The sequence below is a fragment of the Neospora caninum genome, chromosome IX (genome assembly GCF_000208865.1).
Source record: "Neospora caninum Liverpool complete genome, chromosome IX".
In the NCBI taxonomy this organism is placed as follows: domain Eukaryota; phylum Apicomplexa; class Conoidasida; order Eucoccidiorida; family Sarcocystidae; genus Neospora; species Neospora caninum.
In genome coordinates this window covers 2,775,422-2,790,445 of record NC_018390.1, presented here as the reverse complement: position 1 = coordinate 2,790,445, position 15,024 = coordinate 2,775,422, and the positions used below count along the sequence as shown (strand labels likewise).

At 57.4% G+C, this 15,024-nt stretch overlaps 3 protein-coding genes across 3 annotated transcripts; 1 reads left to right on the top strand and 2 right to left on the bottom strand.

Moving 5' to 3' along the window:
- Window positions 1-2,776: 2,776 nt before the first annotated feature.
- NCLIV_041810 (putative nuclear cap-binding protein) lies at window positions 2,777-4,379 on the bottom strand (the record flags this gene model as incomplete). Its single annotated transcript, XM_003881090.1, has 3 exons — window positions 2,777-3,270; window positions 3,648-3,861; window positions 4,224-4,379. The coding sequence occupies 3 exons, from the start codon at window positions 4,377-4,379 to the stop codon at window positions 2,777-2,779; spliced, it is 864 nt and encodes a 287-aa protein (XP_003881139.1).
- Window positions 4,380-5,601: 1,222 nt separating this feature from the next.
- NCLIV_041800 (histone acetyltransferase type B subunit 2,related) lies at window positions 5,602-10,154 on the top strand (the record flags this gene model as incomplete). Its single annotated transcript, XM_003881089.1, has 8 exons — window positions 5,602-5,926; window positions 6,171-6,391; window positions 6,591-6,916; window positions 7,369-7,465; window positions 8,176-8,277; window positions 8,454-8,522; window positions 8,940-9,251; window positions 10,026-10,154. The coding sequence occupies 8 exons, from the start codon at window positions 5,602-5,604 to the stop codon at window positions 10,152-10,154; spliced, it is 1,581 nt and encodes a 526-aa protein (XP_003881138.1).
- Window positions 10,155-12,122: 1,968 nt separating this feature from the next.
- Window positions 12,123-14,870, bottom strand: NCLIV_041790 (conserved hypothetical protein; the record flags this gene model as incomplete). Its single annotated transcript, XM_003881088.1, has 1 exon — window positions 12,123-14,870. One exon carries the CDS (start codon window positions 14,868-14,870, stop codon window positions 12,123-12,125), a length of 2,748 nt encoding a protein of 915 aa, XP_003881137.1.
- Between the last annotated feature and the right edge of the window lie 154 nt (window positions 14,871-15,024).

Below are 15,024 nucleotides of genomic sequence, written 5' to 3'. Positions count from 1 at the left end.
AGTTCTGCGCTACAGAGCAAGCGTGGATCACTGCGATTACGGTGCCGAAAATGCCCAGCCTTAAAACCTCATGCCAACTGCTACCTTCGAAAGAGTGTCAGGTGTCGAGCGCAGTCAGCTGGTCTCGACTACACATCATTGACTGCGAATTCTCTTCGATTCGCGAGGTGGAAAGGCACAAAGCTCGGCTCGCGGAAGTCTTCTTCCAATATGCAGACGCATTTGGCCTCCGTTCTACGTAGAAGAGTTTGCAATGCGATCAGCGTCCGAACAGGTGTTCGCTGCCCATTCCTTGCCGGCGCACTGTACAGACACTTGATGCTACGAACAAAACATCTAATCGGTTGGGACTTAGTGACGGCTTTTTGTGGACAATGGAAGAACGCTGGAAGAGGTGAACACTTGCGGGAACCGTTTTTCTATCGCTTCTGTAATCTGGCCGAGGTTCACACGCAATCGTCCAGAGACCGCGTCGGGAGTTCCTTCACGCCAGTGAAAGTCCCTCGCAACGCTAGAGGCCGTCAGGCGTGAGAATTCTCGTAGTCCGGGATCTAGGAGAATAAATAGACGCCACATTCGCTGCAAAACACGGCATGTCGTGCAGAGAGTACGCAGCAAGCGCAGTTGCAGCAGTGCTGCAGGTGTGTCGGTCTCTGTAGGAATCTGACAGATACTGGTGTAAAGAAAGCAACTAAGGTCACGAATTGCGACTCTTGCTCTACACGCGCGCAAATAAATCGCTATTCGCATCGGGTCACGTGTGGACAGGCTGTTCCGTTGGTTGTGTCACCGCGGGCGGATTACGGAGTTGGTCGGCAATGTCTATTGTACACGGTCAGCCTTGAGGTGGCCGTGTTTTGTAGCTCGACATGTTCCCGCTACCACATGTGGATGCAACGGTAAAGAATCAGGAGAATTCCCCCCTAGCCCTTTTTTTCCGATTTTGAACCAACGCATAATCGCGCTGACAAATGGCACATGAAAACAGCGGCATTCCTGGTGGAACGGTTGCTGCCACTGTTTGTGCGCTGGTGAAACGCGTGTCCCTTACGGATTCACATGATGGCCACCTCAGCGAAACTGACAGGCCTCCTCGAGAAGCAGGAAAACGACTGCTTCAACCTGGCGGCGAGATATTTTGCGCTTTTAAAAAAACATGCTCCGCATGTTTCTGGACACCAGCTGGACGATGCTTAGCTCCGCGTCTGCTGATATATCAAACTTTCCGGTGCACGAAACGAGATGTGCAAACGTGTCAGTGAGTGAGGATACTGGCATGCATTTCAGTCATCTCATTGTCGGCGCTCTCTTGGGGCCCCCAGTTAGAGTATTTATAGCTCGCCGGTTACACGGGCAACACACTGTACAGCTTTGAGCACATGCAAAGATCTACTATATGTAAGATATTGTTGAAAGGGCCGAACTCCGAGAGGATTTTTTACCAACGGATTCACCCCCGGACAACCCACTGAGGATCGCTGTGGCAAAAAAAACTGTGTCCCGAGAGGAGTCTCCGGGGAGCTCGAGCTGTCACGGCGGCGTCCAGAAAATCGGACAGCGTTTGCTAGAACTTGTTTCTGCACTGAAATGGAAAACGGGACGTTGACAGGCGGCGGACCGGGGCCACGATATAGAGCTTTAAGGGTGCCGCCGTTTCCGTACTCCGTCGACTGCATAGCTGGAGTTTCTGTCGAGCCATGAAAGCGTTTTTGTGCCACAAAGAGCAAAGTACAAACCGTAGAATCTTACTCGCATCCGCCGCTATCGACACACAGCCCACGGGCACTCAGCTTTCCAAGAGGTGTTGACAAAGGCCACCTCGTGGTCGACCGCGTCTGCGGAGGAACACCTCCGCTTCTGTCCTCTGTGCAACAGATCGGTGGAGACGGGGAACAACTGGCGAGCAAGAGCACAAACACGAAGCTGTAGAAACCAGGCGTGACAGAAAAAAGGTTTTCAAGGAACTCCAGATATGATTTAGGGCGAATCTACGCCTAGATGGCGCCAAGACAAGTTCTTGGTGTGTGTACCCCTAATCGCGAGGAACGGTAGGAATAAAAGAGTGGCAAAAAGACACAAGAGCAACGCTCTCAGTGTTGCGGAGCGATGAACTTCAATTTTGAGAGTTAGCTGCCCCTTGAAAACCATGAAGGAACTTTTGGACGCAAAAAGAACGACACACGAGACAGCCACACACACTTCTCGCCAAAGAGTCCAGGCCAGGACCAGGAGGGTCCATGTTTCGCGTTTTCGTTCAGCGTTCCTTCCCTCCCTTTTGGCCTCTCGAATCGTTTCACCCGCTTCCCAGCACGTTTGCTTAACGCACAGCGTGGCTGCCGCACCGGCGCTAGATAGCCAGTCACGAGCAAGCTTTCATTGTGGTTTTCAAAGAGCCTCGCCCGCACGCTCTCAGCCGACTGAGGAGCGGTGTTCGCTTCGAGTACCTGCGCGCCTTTCCTAAACGTCAACGGCGCCGTCTTGGCCCGTCCATGTAAACCGTGTTTGAATCTTCACTGCGGCCGTCTAATACGCGTTTTCCCATTTCACATGACTCTGTGCGCCACATCTTCTTCCTCTTTACCATGACTTGCGTGTCTTTTTCTCCGCCCCGTCACCTGTTCTCCCGCCTTCGCCCCCCGCTCTTCCGTCCACTCGACAAAACCGAACACCTCTCGCTCGCGTCTCCCCACCTCCACTGCCCTGTATGTCCTGCTCGTTCCCTTTCATCTGTGCCATCATCTTCACTATCTGCATTGTCCTTTTTTCACTTCCCCGCTCATCTTCTTCTGCCGCCTCTTCGACCTCCGCCGCCTTTGAAGAATCCAGTCCCTGCGGCTGCAAATGGGTTGTGTCCCCTCGGATTTCTGCGGTCGTTGCCATTCTGTGCATTTCCAACCAGCTGCAGGTAAGAGCCGAACCCTGCGGCGCCTCCCGACCCGGGCGCCACAGCCTGTGCGCTGACCGGCAACGCGAACGCAGGCTCTGTCGAGAGCACCCCCGGCGGAGGGGGGACCGCCGTCTTCGCCCTCACGTTGCGCGACCAAGGCGGCAAGTTGTCGTTCGCGACAACCGCGCCGGAGACGAAGGCACCCACCGGCTGTGCAGGAAACAGCCCCGCCGCGTTCGGCAACGCATGCATCGGCGCCGCGTACAAGACTGGATTGCTCGGGTCAAAGCCGTGCTCCTCGCGGGCTCTCTTCCGGCCCTCGCCGCCTCGCCCGACATCGTACTCCTCGCGGTACTCGTCGCGCCACTGTCGGCCCGTGAAGCCTGAAGAGAATCCGACAGAACGAGAGCGACATGCTCACACAAACTCGAAGTCTCCCTCTCTCACGCCGGCTGTTCCCACTGCCACGCCCTTTGTCTCAATTTCCGACAAAGCAGCCCCGCTCTCGCGTCCTTGCTCGCCTTTTTCAGCGCTTTCTGCGCCGCTAGGCGCGCGCACACATGTCCAAACGGCTGCTTGTGTGTACGTCTCTGTGTGTCTGTATGCGTGCGCCTGTGTCACTCCAGTTCGTAGACGAAAACTCCCAGGCCGATCCCCAACCCACCGACTCAGAAGCAGCGCGGCCGTCGTTCTCTTGTCGCCACCTGTTTCTTTCTCTTTTCCTCTTTCTTTCTCTTTTTGGGCTGTTCCGGGGCCTCACCTCGTCCATATTTCCGGTCGCCGTCGATGTCTTCGCCGCTGTCGGCGTCGACGCGAATGACGCGGCCGTCGCAGTTGCATCCGTTGAGAACGGCGATGGCGACTTGGGCCGAGCGAGGACGAAAATATTCAACGAAGGCGAAGCCGCACGGCGACCGCGTCTGCCTGTTCAGCCCCATCACGACCCGACGAACGAGGCCTGCGTGGCTGAAGACCTGCGAGAAAAAGAAGCTCGCAGGGCGAGAAAGAAATCGAGGAGACAGCAAGGAGGGCGCAAAGGTCGCGTGGAAAGGCGACGCGGAGAGGGACAGAAGAAGCGCAGGGAACGGAAGAAGATGGAAACGACAGAGGACGAGAGCCGGGTTTCGTGGGGAAGGCAGCGACGCGCACGCACGCACCAGGGGACGAGAGAACGCGAGAGTAAATGTAGGTTACACCAAAAGAGCACAAGGGGACAGAGAGAGAGGCGAGGGACAGTGGGATGTCGCGGCTGTGCAGAGGAGTTGGACGGGAGGAAGAGGAGCGTTCTGTCTGTGGTGGATAGTTTCGGTGTCGCTGTGCGCGAGAGCACACCTACCTCGTAGAGTTCATCTTCTGTCGTCGAAAAGTTCAGATTTCCGACATACACCACGCAGGACCGCGCCACCTTCGCCTTCCATTCTTCTAAGCTGTTCGCCGAGCGCCGGTCGTAATACGTGTCACGGCCTTTGAGGCTCGCATAAAGGCGTGACATGATCGGAGGCAAGGGCGAAAGAGATGCGCATAAGACAGGGAAGAAGCCCGCGACCACGGCCCTTCAAAGGGAGACAGGCCGGAGCCCGAGAGAGACCGCGGAGGACACGCGCGGAGACGAGAAACCTCACTCAGGAGAGAGAGAAGACAGAGAGAAGACAGAGAGAAGACAGAGAGAAGACCGAGAGAAGAAGCGCCCCAAGAGAGAGACACTGCGTTGATTTCGAAAAGGCAGGGGGGCAGAGACATGCACGGGAGGAGTCGGCGTTAAAAACTGTCTCTTCCGCACAGAAAGAAACGTTCTTTTCGACACGCAGATAGTCCGAAGAAAAACAAAAGCTAGGGAAAGAAGACGAAAAACGCTTAATAACCCAAGGGAAGAACCAGAAAAAGAGGAGTGGAAGAGCGGGAAGAACAAGGACCCGAGGTGTCGGGGGAAAAGAGGAGATAAAACGGAAGAACACGGAGAACAGAGCGAAAAGACGGAAGAGCGATTTCTTTTGTATTGGCTCCGTTTTCGTTGGCTGTTGTGCAGAAGTGCCTTTTCTTTGCCGGAGGAGAGACATGTGCAGGCAGCGAGAGAAAAACGCGTCTTTTTCGAGGCGCATGCACCGAGCGCTCGGCCGTGTTCACCTCTGTTTTCTCTCGTCCCCGAAACGCTCTCGACGTTCCTAGTCTTTCGCATCTTTGCTTCTCTCTCAATGACTCGCGTTCTGTCGCCTGTCGTCTTCTTTTCTGTCCGGCCTTGCTCTGTTCGGTAGAGGCTCACCGGGGCCTTTGGGAGTTTCCAGTGTTTTTTGCCGGCCAGGCGCGCGCGTGCGCGCGCATTTCGCGACCCCCGGAGAGGGCGCTCAGGTTCTCTTCGCTCCTCGTATTTGGATTTTTCCCTTCTCCAGTCTCTTCGTTTCCGCGCTCAAGCGCCGAGGGCGAGAAGGACATCTAAAGGACTGGAGACAGTTTCGAGCAGAGAGAGAGAGTCTCGCTCCGGGTGTGGGGCCGCAGGCGGTGAGAGGATTGACGGCTGTCCGCGGTTTTGTCTCGCTTGCAGCGCGTCGTTTCGTGAGGAAGAAGACTCGACACACGTTTTACCCCGCAGCCCTTCCCCTCCGTGTCTGTCTGTTCTTCTAACTCGCTTCTCTCGGCCTCCGCGCAAGGGGAGCGCTTCCGAGATCCACGCGCTCGGCCACTGGCTCCGGTCCTTCGCCCCGCTCACCCTCTCCGCCATGGCGACAGAATCTCGGAGCACGATCAGCGCCGTCTGCTGGGTGCCTCGAGGCAAGGCCGCTCTGAATCCCGCGTCCTACGTGCTGGCGTCGCAAGAGCTGGCTGAGCTGCGCAGCCTGAAAGACAGTCTGCTGAAAGGGAGGAAGAGGAAAGAAAAGCAGGCGCCAGAGAAAGAATCTCGAGACACGCCCTCCGACAAAAAAGAGGAAGAGGACGAAGCAGATTGGGAAGACGAAGACGGAGACAGCTCCGAGGAAGAAGACGATACAGGAGAGAGAGATGAACAAGATGTAGACATGGAAGATGACGAAGAGGAAGAAGAAGGTGAGGTCCGATTTTCCTGTCTCGTTATTTGGTCTTCTCTGCTCACGCGCACGGCCTCTTCTATGGCGCACTCTGTGTGGAGTCTCGTGCCGCTTTTTTTCGCCTCTCTTGCTGTCTCCTGTCTCTCCACCACACCCTTGCCCTGCCGCGTCTGCCTCGCTTTTTTCCCTCGCTCGCTCTCGCCGTCCCTCTCTCGCGTCTTTGGGCCACGGTCCTCGCTGCGCGCCTCCGCCGCTCTGTCCAGGTTCGCAGTTTTTCGGCGTGCTCAAGGAGGACGGCGCCGCCACGCTGAACGACCCGTACCTGCAGATGGGCGAGGAAGACAGCGATGAAGAAGAAGCAAACATCATTCTGCCCACAGACCTCATCCTCGTCGCTGCGACGGCTGAACACGACTTCAGTTCCCTCGAGGTGTACGTCTACGACGAAGACAGAGGCAGCTTTTACGTCCACCATGACATCCTGGTGAGCCGGCCGCGAAACCCAAGCGAGAAAAAGGTCTTTCCGTGCAGATCCCACGCGCTTGCACTGCTTCCGGCGGGTGCTCTCATGAAGGGATTCTTCCGGTTTGCCGTCCTGGACGTCTGCGCCGCGCTTCTGCCGTTGATGTTTGCCTCGTTTTTTTTGCGTCTGCTCTTTTCTCTCGTCTGCGTCTTGGTCTCAGACGGGCGGTTTCCCGCTGTGCCTCGAGTGGCTGAACATCAGTCCGGCGACGCCGGGGCAGGCGAACCTCGTCGCCAGCGGCTCGTTCGATCCTGAAATCAGCATCTGGAATTTGGATGTCTTGGACCGAGTCGACGCTGTATGTACACTCGGCAAGAAGAAGGAAATGGGTCTGCAGAAGCGCGGGCGCGCTGACAAGAGAAAGCGGCGCGCGAAGCAAACACAGGCTGCCGACGCGCAAGGACGCGCCGAGTCGCGACACAGCACGGATGGCAATGACTCCCACGAAGGCCCAGTCATGTGTCTCCATGCCTCCCCCATAAAAAGGTAAGCACGAAAAAAGCATGCAAGGGAGGAAGAAGGGAAGAAAAACGAAAACGGGCGAACACGATTCGCAGGACGTACACACAAGGCTCAGGGACGGTGACACACGAGCGAGTAGAACCACGTGGAATCCCTCACGCCACTCAGGCCGACCTACGGCACTCAAGACATCTCGCCCGTACGCATGCGTGAGATATATATATATATATATATATATATATATATATATGCATAGATCTGGATGAGCGTGAGGTTTTGTCAATTTGGCTCGTCTTGGCGGAGGGGATGGCTGTGCGTTTAGTCCACGACGCAGTGACGCCTAGGCCTTTCTTGCCGCGTTTTTCCTTTCGCCCCGCCGAGCTGCGGTGTATCTGTTTCCCTCTGCTGTTCATGACGCGTTGATGCCCAGTTGAGTCTTTGCCTTTTGCTGGCGTGCTCGGTCTTCCCTTTCTCAGTCAAATCCTCGCGAGTGGATCGGCGGATGAAACCGTGCGCATCTGGGACCTGACGAGTGGCGCCTGCCTGCACACGTATCGGCATCATCAGAACAAGGTCAGCAGCGCACAAAACGGGAAACAAATCTCCGCCTGCTGGGCGAATTGCGACTCACAACAGCGCCTTCAGTTCTCGCCACGTTGGTGCCTGCTTTCTGCCCTTTGGTGTTCATGATTTTGCCTTCTCCTGTTGGTGCTTTTTCTCCGTTTTCTCGCCTCCATTCTTATCGCTGACGCTCGCGCCGCCGCCCAATCCAACCATCGGTTTCCTGCTCGGCGATATCGTCGCTGTATCTATCTCTGTATTTATATACGTGTAGCTCTATCGCTCCGTCTCAATCGCTCTCTATCTATCGCTCTCGCTCCATCTCTCTCTTAATCTCCCTCTGTCTCTGTCCGTCTCTATGTATATCTATCTCTTTGTCTCCCTGTCTACCTCTTTTTCTGTGTCCCTGCTGATCTCCACCTTTCTCTAGCTCTGCTCTCTATTTCTTTACTTCTCTCGCTCCCTATCTCTATCTGTCTATCTCTGTGGATCGCTGTCTATCTTTATCTGTCTCTGTTGTCGACTTTCGGGTGTCGCCTGTCTCTCTCCGCGGTCTTTTTCGCGCCGCTGCGGCGTCAAACCGGCTCTTCGTTGCTCGGGGGGATGCCTTCTTTGGCAGCGCCGGTTGAAGGTTCCCTCGCCGTTCCGTCACCTCAGCCGAGGTTTTCGCCGGCTGCGACTGTCTCGGGACGCTCGCTTGTTGTCCGGGGCTTGGCATGCAGGTCCAGGCGCTGCGGTGGCATCCAGTCGAAGAGGCAGTGCTCCTCTCGGCATCCTACGACCGCCGCGCCGCCCTTCTTGACGTGCGCCAACCAGACAAAGTGGTGAGGAACCAGACAAGGGGAAACAGAAAGAAGAGCGGAAGACGGGAGAAGCACGAGGATGAATGGAAGAAGGGAGAAACAGAAAGGATGCCGGACAGAATCTGAGGCGATGGTCTCTCAGCTTCCAGGAATTCCCCGTGAAGACGGCACGCCGCGCGTGTGTGCTTTCGTTGCAGATGTACGCGCCTCTGAACGCAGATGCAGAAGCCTGCTGCTGGGACAGGCATCGCCCCATGCATTTCTGGGTAGGTCCCCGCGGAAGGCCCGCGAGCACCTTTCGCCGCGTCGGACAAGATCTTCTACCACGTTCGCATGCAGTCAGCCTCCCAGTGTGTTCAGCTCGGCCGAAAGACAGGACGCACCTAGGAGACACTGATGTCACCGGAAGCATGTGACGCCACCGAAATCCTTGGAAACACGCGGATCAACAGCTACTTGTGTGTGCACCATACACAGATATGCACGTAAATGTATGTACTCAGTGGTCTCTCGTTTTCTGCGGAGATGCGATCTCCGTAGTCATGGTTGCACCTGAGTGTACAGACACCGCGGCGTGCAGGGTCATCCCCACTCGCTGGGGGCGTCGTTTCTCGCCATCGCGATGCAGGTTTGCTTTTGTCTCTTTTGTCTTGCGTCTTTTTGTCTCACACGGGGGCGTCCAGGCCTCTGCTGAAGACGGCAGCGTCAGTTGCATCGATGTTCGAAAGCTGTCCAGCGCGTCCTCGCGAGCGTCGTCCTCGAAAGCTTCAAGCGCCTCCCTAGTCTGGTCCCTGCGCGCGCACAAAGGTGCGGCCTCTGGGCTCACCGACAGCAAAATCAAGGACTTGATGGTCACGAGCGGCATCGACGGCGTCGCGAAGCTGTGGCACGTCGCGGGATGCTCCGGTGCCGCGGAAGCGGAGGCCTCCGCTAGCGTCGAGACTGCGGCGAAAACGGCTGCTCCGTCTCTCGTCTTTGAAAGAGATTTGAAAGGAGTAAGAGCGAGACGCGTTGTACCACAGCATTGCCCCGGCAGATAGATCAGATGCATTTTGGTTAAATCCATCCGCAAATACATGAAGGCATAGAGGTAGATATACACATAGTCGCTGTCTCTATATATGTATATGCATATATAGATCGACGCGTAGGGAGTATCTGGGTGTAAAGAGAGTAGACGGCGTCCCGGTTGTGTTTGCATCGGCGGAGAGAGAGCGATTTAAACGAGAGAGAGAATGGTCGGGAGTGGGCGACAATCCGTCGTAGGGTTTTGCCACGCTTTATAGATGTTATCCACAGATGTAGGTGGATGGGCTGGAAAACTGGGTGGTGACTTGGCTGCTACGTAGCGGTCTGTACACCACTTTTTGTTGCTCGGCGAAGTGACTGGCATATCGCTGTAGAGTCGAAACTCGAAGGGCGGACCGCCGTTGTGCGGTGACTCACATCTTGAAGTGATCGAAGACCCGAGGGATTTCAGCCGCTTCTTGAAGAGACGCATAGGCACGTTTGGGCGCATACACCTCAAATGTGGATGGACAAGGACGGCCGCGCACTGCTGCCTCGCCTCTACTGCCTCGACGGGGATTCCACACCGCCACACATGCCAGGCGAAATCTGGCGTTTCGCGTTTGTTTGAGAGTCAGTGAAAGACACCATCGTCGGGCTGTCGAAACGCTGTGTGCTGCGTCTTCGTGTCCCGCCTCCCGGCGTTTGTGCGCGTCTCCGCGCTTAACGTTTGCTGCGATGCCTGTGTGCTGTGTGTCCAGGGACCGCTCTACTGCTGCGAAAGCAATGAAGATCTGCCGAATGTCCTCGGCTTTGGCGGCAACTGCGTCGTGCTGTGGGATATCACCGACACCGACGTTGTGAAAAGAGCTTTCCACCTCAACGGCTAGTTCACGACTCTATAGGGCAGGCGCTCTCAAATCACGTCGACATGCACCTATATATATATGTATATATATATTTATTTATTTATACTCCATATATATATATATATATATATGTATATATATATATATTTATTTATACTCCATATATATATATATATATATATATACGGGTCATGAGGCGGATAGTGGCGGGTTTGCTGGCGAACGGGTGCGAGGGAGGTAAAATGCAGTGAAAGAGAGGGACCAAATGTCTGAAACACGTGTACGTACACCGCGGCTTTACGCCCATGGGAAAGGACCTGGTAGATGAGAGCGATCGCAGTCGCGAGTGCCTCATTTTCTCACAGAACCAAAACGCACATTCAGTCAACGGTTTCTTTGTCAACGTGCGCCCTGCGAAAACGATTTCTTTTTGTATGATTCGGCTTTGGCACCACATCCACCCCGGCGTCCTTTTCTCACGCACATATATATATATATATATACATATATACATATATATAATATGTAGGAACACGCATGTGGAAGCAGGAGGGAACCCACGATTAGGATGGAACTTCTGTTTAAAGGCGGACTTCGTGAACGATGATGGCAGCCACCGATCTGCATGTTGCACTGCACATCTGCCTGTGTGGAGCCGCATCGCAGTTCAGCGCCGTTTAGCACCTGGAGGCAGGAATGCCACGTCTCGGCGTCACACGGACTACCAAATTTCCGTGGCACGTGTAACTCTAGCCATAGTCCCTGTATCTATGGATATAGTCCCTGTATCTATGTATATATATATATATATATATATAGATATATCCTCGAAGCTATAGAGTCTAGAGACTATATCCTCTTCTATCACGAGGCTCCCCGGCTCAGTCGGTATTGGTGGCATGTACCTGAGAGGTTCTGTATGTCCTCGATTCTGGGGATCTCTGGTACGCCTCGTGTTTCTTCGCACGGTGCTGCTCTTCTGCGCCAAGGCCCTGCGTTGCCTATTCAGACTGCGGGCGGCGCACCTGAGCACGAGGGTGACCGCGCGTCAGGGAAAGTCGCAATTGGGAAAAAGTGCTCGGCCGCGCCATCCGCGCGAGACTGGGCCAGGTCACGCAGGTGGAATCGATTTAGGATTATTAAGACGGAACGAGAGTCGCTGTTCATACGACAGTTGTTCCTCGAAACATGGAACCATAGCGTGATCGTCCGGTAACCGTGTCGGCCTTAAAAAAGAGGTTTCCCTTTGGATCGTCGCTTCACTTCTCCTGGATGCGCGCCGCCACACCGGCTCGTCTCTCTCGGGACCCGCCTAAGGGCGCGAGGCGTGGCGACTCGACAGTTGTGGCGCGAGAAAACTTTCGTTGGGAAAGGCACCGGAGGCGGGCGAGGTCTGCGTCTGCGCAGACTTCGCAAGCTCTGATGAGTCGTCAGTACGCAGCCGGACAAGAAAGGCCATTTTTGGCTGTCTCAACGCTCCGCGAGAGAACGCGGGAGCGCGCGCCTCCCCTCCAGTGTACACGCGGCCGGCGTGCCACGTTTCGTTCTCTAACCTGAAGTAGAAGACTTGAAAAAACGCGGATGCGGCATCCCGCGCACCGCCTCACATATCCAACACTGAGCGGGGAGTGTCGAGACGCCTGATGTGTGCGTCGCCGCCACACGCTCCGGGGGCTTTCGGCGCTCTCTCCCTCTGCAGCAGCCACGCCGATCCACCCCCGTCTCTCCTCCCCAGTCTGTCCCTTCTCTGTGTCCCGTCCCTCCCCACGACTTCCCAGAAAGCTGCGCGCGTCCAGGAGTGTGACTCGACGCCTCTCGAAAAAGCGCAGCGAAAATGCGGCAGGAAAAAATCACAGCTGTCCGTTAACCCCCGCACCCGCCGCGGCGCGTTCGCCAGAACGCGCGGTCTCTTTAGAATTCTACAAATCGCGTTCGTTGCGAAGGTGGAGTTCCCAGCGAATCCGGCCAGCGCCCGTCTCACGGCTGCCTTCACTTGTTGCCGCCAGTGAAGGGTTTGGGGATATCCGTCCCCGGGCCAAATCCCGGCCGCGACGCCCCCGCGCCGAGGCCGCCGAGCCTGGAGCCCAACCCAAGGCCCATGGAGCCCGCAAGGCCTGCGCGGCTGCCAACTCCGACGCCGCCTGCGAGAGAGCCTGCTCGCAGGCCTCCCCCCACGGATCCGCCGATGAGGCCCGAAGGCATCGAACCTCTCAGACCCGAGATCATCGAACCTCTCAAGCCGGAGACCATCGATCCTCTTAGGCCGGAGGCCAGCGTGCCGGCAACAGCACTTCCTGGGCCTCCCGTGACAGCCGCAGCGAGTTGCTGCAGTCTCTCCTGTTTCTGTTGCTCCTCTGTGAGAATGCGCCGCTTAGCCTCGATATCTCTCTGGATCTCACGGATGGACCTTTCGAGCAGCGTCGCGCGTCCCTGCGTTTCCTTCACGTCTCTCTCGGCGTCCTGGAGGCGCCCCTTTGTTTGCCGAATCTCCGCCTCGAGCTCGCGAACTGCCTCGTTGTTCACAGCGAAGCCGCCGCCCAAGCTCCCCGCGAACGACGCGCCGAGGCCGCCCAGCCTGGAGCCGCCCGCGACGGACGCGCCAGCGCCGCCGAGCCCCGCCTGGCGGCCCGCCAAGCGGCGCTCCGTTGTCAAGCGCTGCTCGAGCTGCCGGAGATCCTTCTGTAAGGTCTGGACCATCGCGCGCGCTTGCTTCGCCTCTGCATCTACCTCCTCGTAGTCGCGCTGCTTCGTCTCCATGTCGCTCATGAGGCTGACGAGTTCGGCCTCGAGGCTCTCGAGCGCTGCGGGATCGGCCAAGACGCGGATTTCTCTGGCGAGCAAATCCAGCTTGCGCCGCAGATCCTGGGTCACCTGGAAGCGTTGCTGGAGCGCGCTCGAGGCGACGCTCACCTGGTTCTTGTACCCGGTGAAGAAGCGCGTCATTTCCCCCACGGGCTGGGCGTTCAACTGGGCGAGCGCTTCTCGCGAAAGCGTCACCGTGTTCAGGCCCTCGACGAAGACCGCCGCGATCTTCTCCACGTTCGACACATCCGTGTTCAGCTGCCGGACGTTCTCGCCCTGGCGCTCCAGAGCCACTTGCAAGTCGTTGAATTCGTTCTGGAGGCCGCTGTACAGCTGGCCAAAGGTCGCGCGGTCCTCGACGGCGCTCTTCGCGATGTTCACCGCCTGCTCCTCGACGTGCTGGCAACGGTCGAAGAAGTCTTGGTAGCCTTGCTCGAGCTCTTGGGCCTTGGTCTGGATGACCGAGTACTCGGTCGCCAGCTTCTCCGTGACCGCGCCGAGGTTGCCGAGGGCCTTCGACTGGAGCTGCTCCAAGGCATAGGTGAGCGCCAGCAACTTCGCGTCCGCCTCCTGCTCGAAGTTCGTCACCTTCTCCTTGGACTCCTCCACGCTCGCGCGGTACGCACGGAGGTACTCCGCGTAGCCTTGCTGCTGGCTCTCAAAAAGAGAGCCTCCGGGCGCCGTGCTCAGCGCAGTGTCCGCGCCGCTGAGCAGTTGCTCCAGTTGGGCCACCACGTCGGCCATTTCCGCCGACCGCGTCCGAATCGCCAGCGCCGCTTGTGCGCCCTGTTCCTGGGTCTGGGCTGTGTGCTGCACGGCCTGAAACGCATGCTGGATCGTCAGCTTCTCGCCGTCCGTGTGCTCGAGCTCTTTCTGCGAATCCGCGACCTTGTCGATCAGCTGGTCAATGGAGTAGAAGTTCGCGCCAATGAACTGCAGGCCGTCGCTGAGGACGCCGAGGCCAGCCTTGGCCTCAGTGAGGAGTTGACTGATCACGTCGTACTGCTTCTTCCCGTCCTCGTACCGGAGCGTCTCCTCCTGCAACTCGCGGCGGACCTGTTCCAACTCGGCGTGCTGCTGCGCACGCAGCTCCTTCACCTTTTTGTCGTACGTCATCTTGTGCTCCTCTTGGAACTGCTTCAGCCGCGCGTTCGCCTCGTCCACGATGGCGCTCACGTCCGCTTCGTGCTTCGCCTTGAGCGCCCGAAGCTTCTCGTTCGCCGCCTTCTCAAAGGCCTTGTCGCGCATCGGCACCTCAACAGTTGCGGCGGACGCCTGGGCAGACTCGGCGGCTGCCGACGTGGCAGTCGTCCTCTCCGCTTGGCGTCTCCCCGACCTGGATTTGGACCCGGCGGCTGTCGCCAATGCCGGTTTCCCTTCCTTGTTCCTCGCGTTCAGACGGTTGGCCGCAATCTGGTACCGCGGCGGCAACGCCACCGGCTTACCCAGAACCTGCGCGAACAGCTCCTGAGCCTCGAGGACCAGCTGGACTCCCCGCTCCTGGTACGCCTCCGGCAAGTTGTCTTCGTTGTGTCCCGCCGCCTCGATGAGCTGGAGATACTGATCGACCTCTTGAGACAGCGCCTCGAACTCGGTTTGCCGACCTGAGCGCCGGAACACCCCCTTCACGCTTTCGTACTGCAGCCCGAAAACCATGCACAGCCAGCGAGCACCGGTGCGCCATCCCTGGTTCGCGGCGCGCTTCATCGACGCCATGAACCCTGCCGCCTCGGCCGGCTGTACAGCTGAGAAGACGGGAAAGGAGGCAGACGAATCGGTCGAGGGCGTCCAGACGGCGACGGCTGCCGCTGCGAGAAGAGCAGAGAGAACAAAGACCGGAAGGCGACGCACACGAGGCGAAGAAACGCGCGCCGCCGCGAACTCGGCCTTCGGCGAGCCGGCAAGGGCGCCGGCTGGCCTCACGCTGTTCGCCATGCTCCGGAGAAGAAAACACGACGACCGGAAGCGAACCAGATGAATGCCGCGACGACAGCCTGAAAACCCAGACACGACGCAACGCGCAAGGGTAGGGATACAGCGGGGGCGGCCGCAACGAGCTCTCCGCGAGGGGTGCGAGGAACGTCTCTTT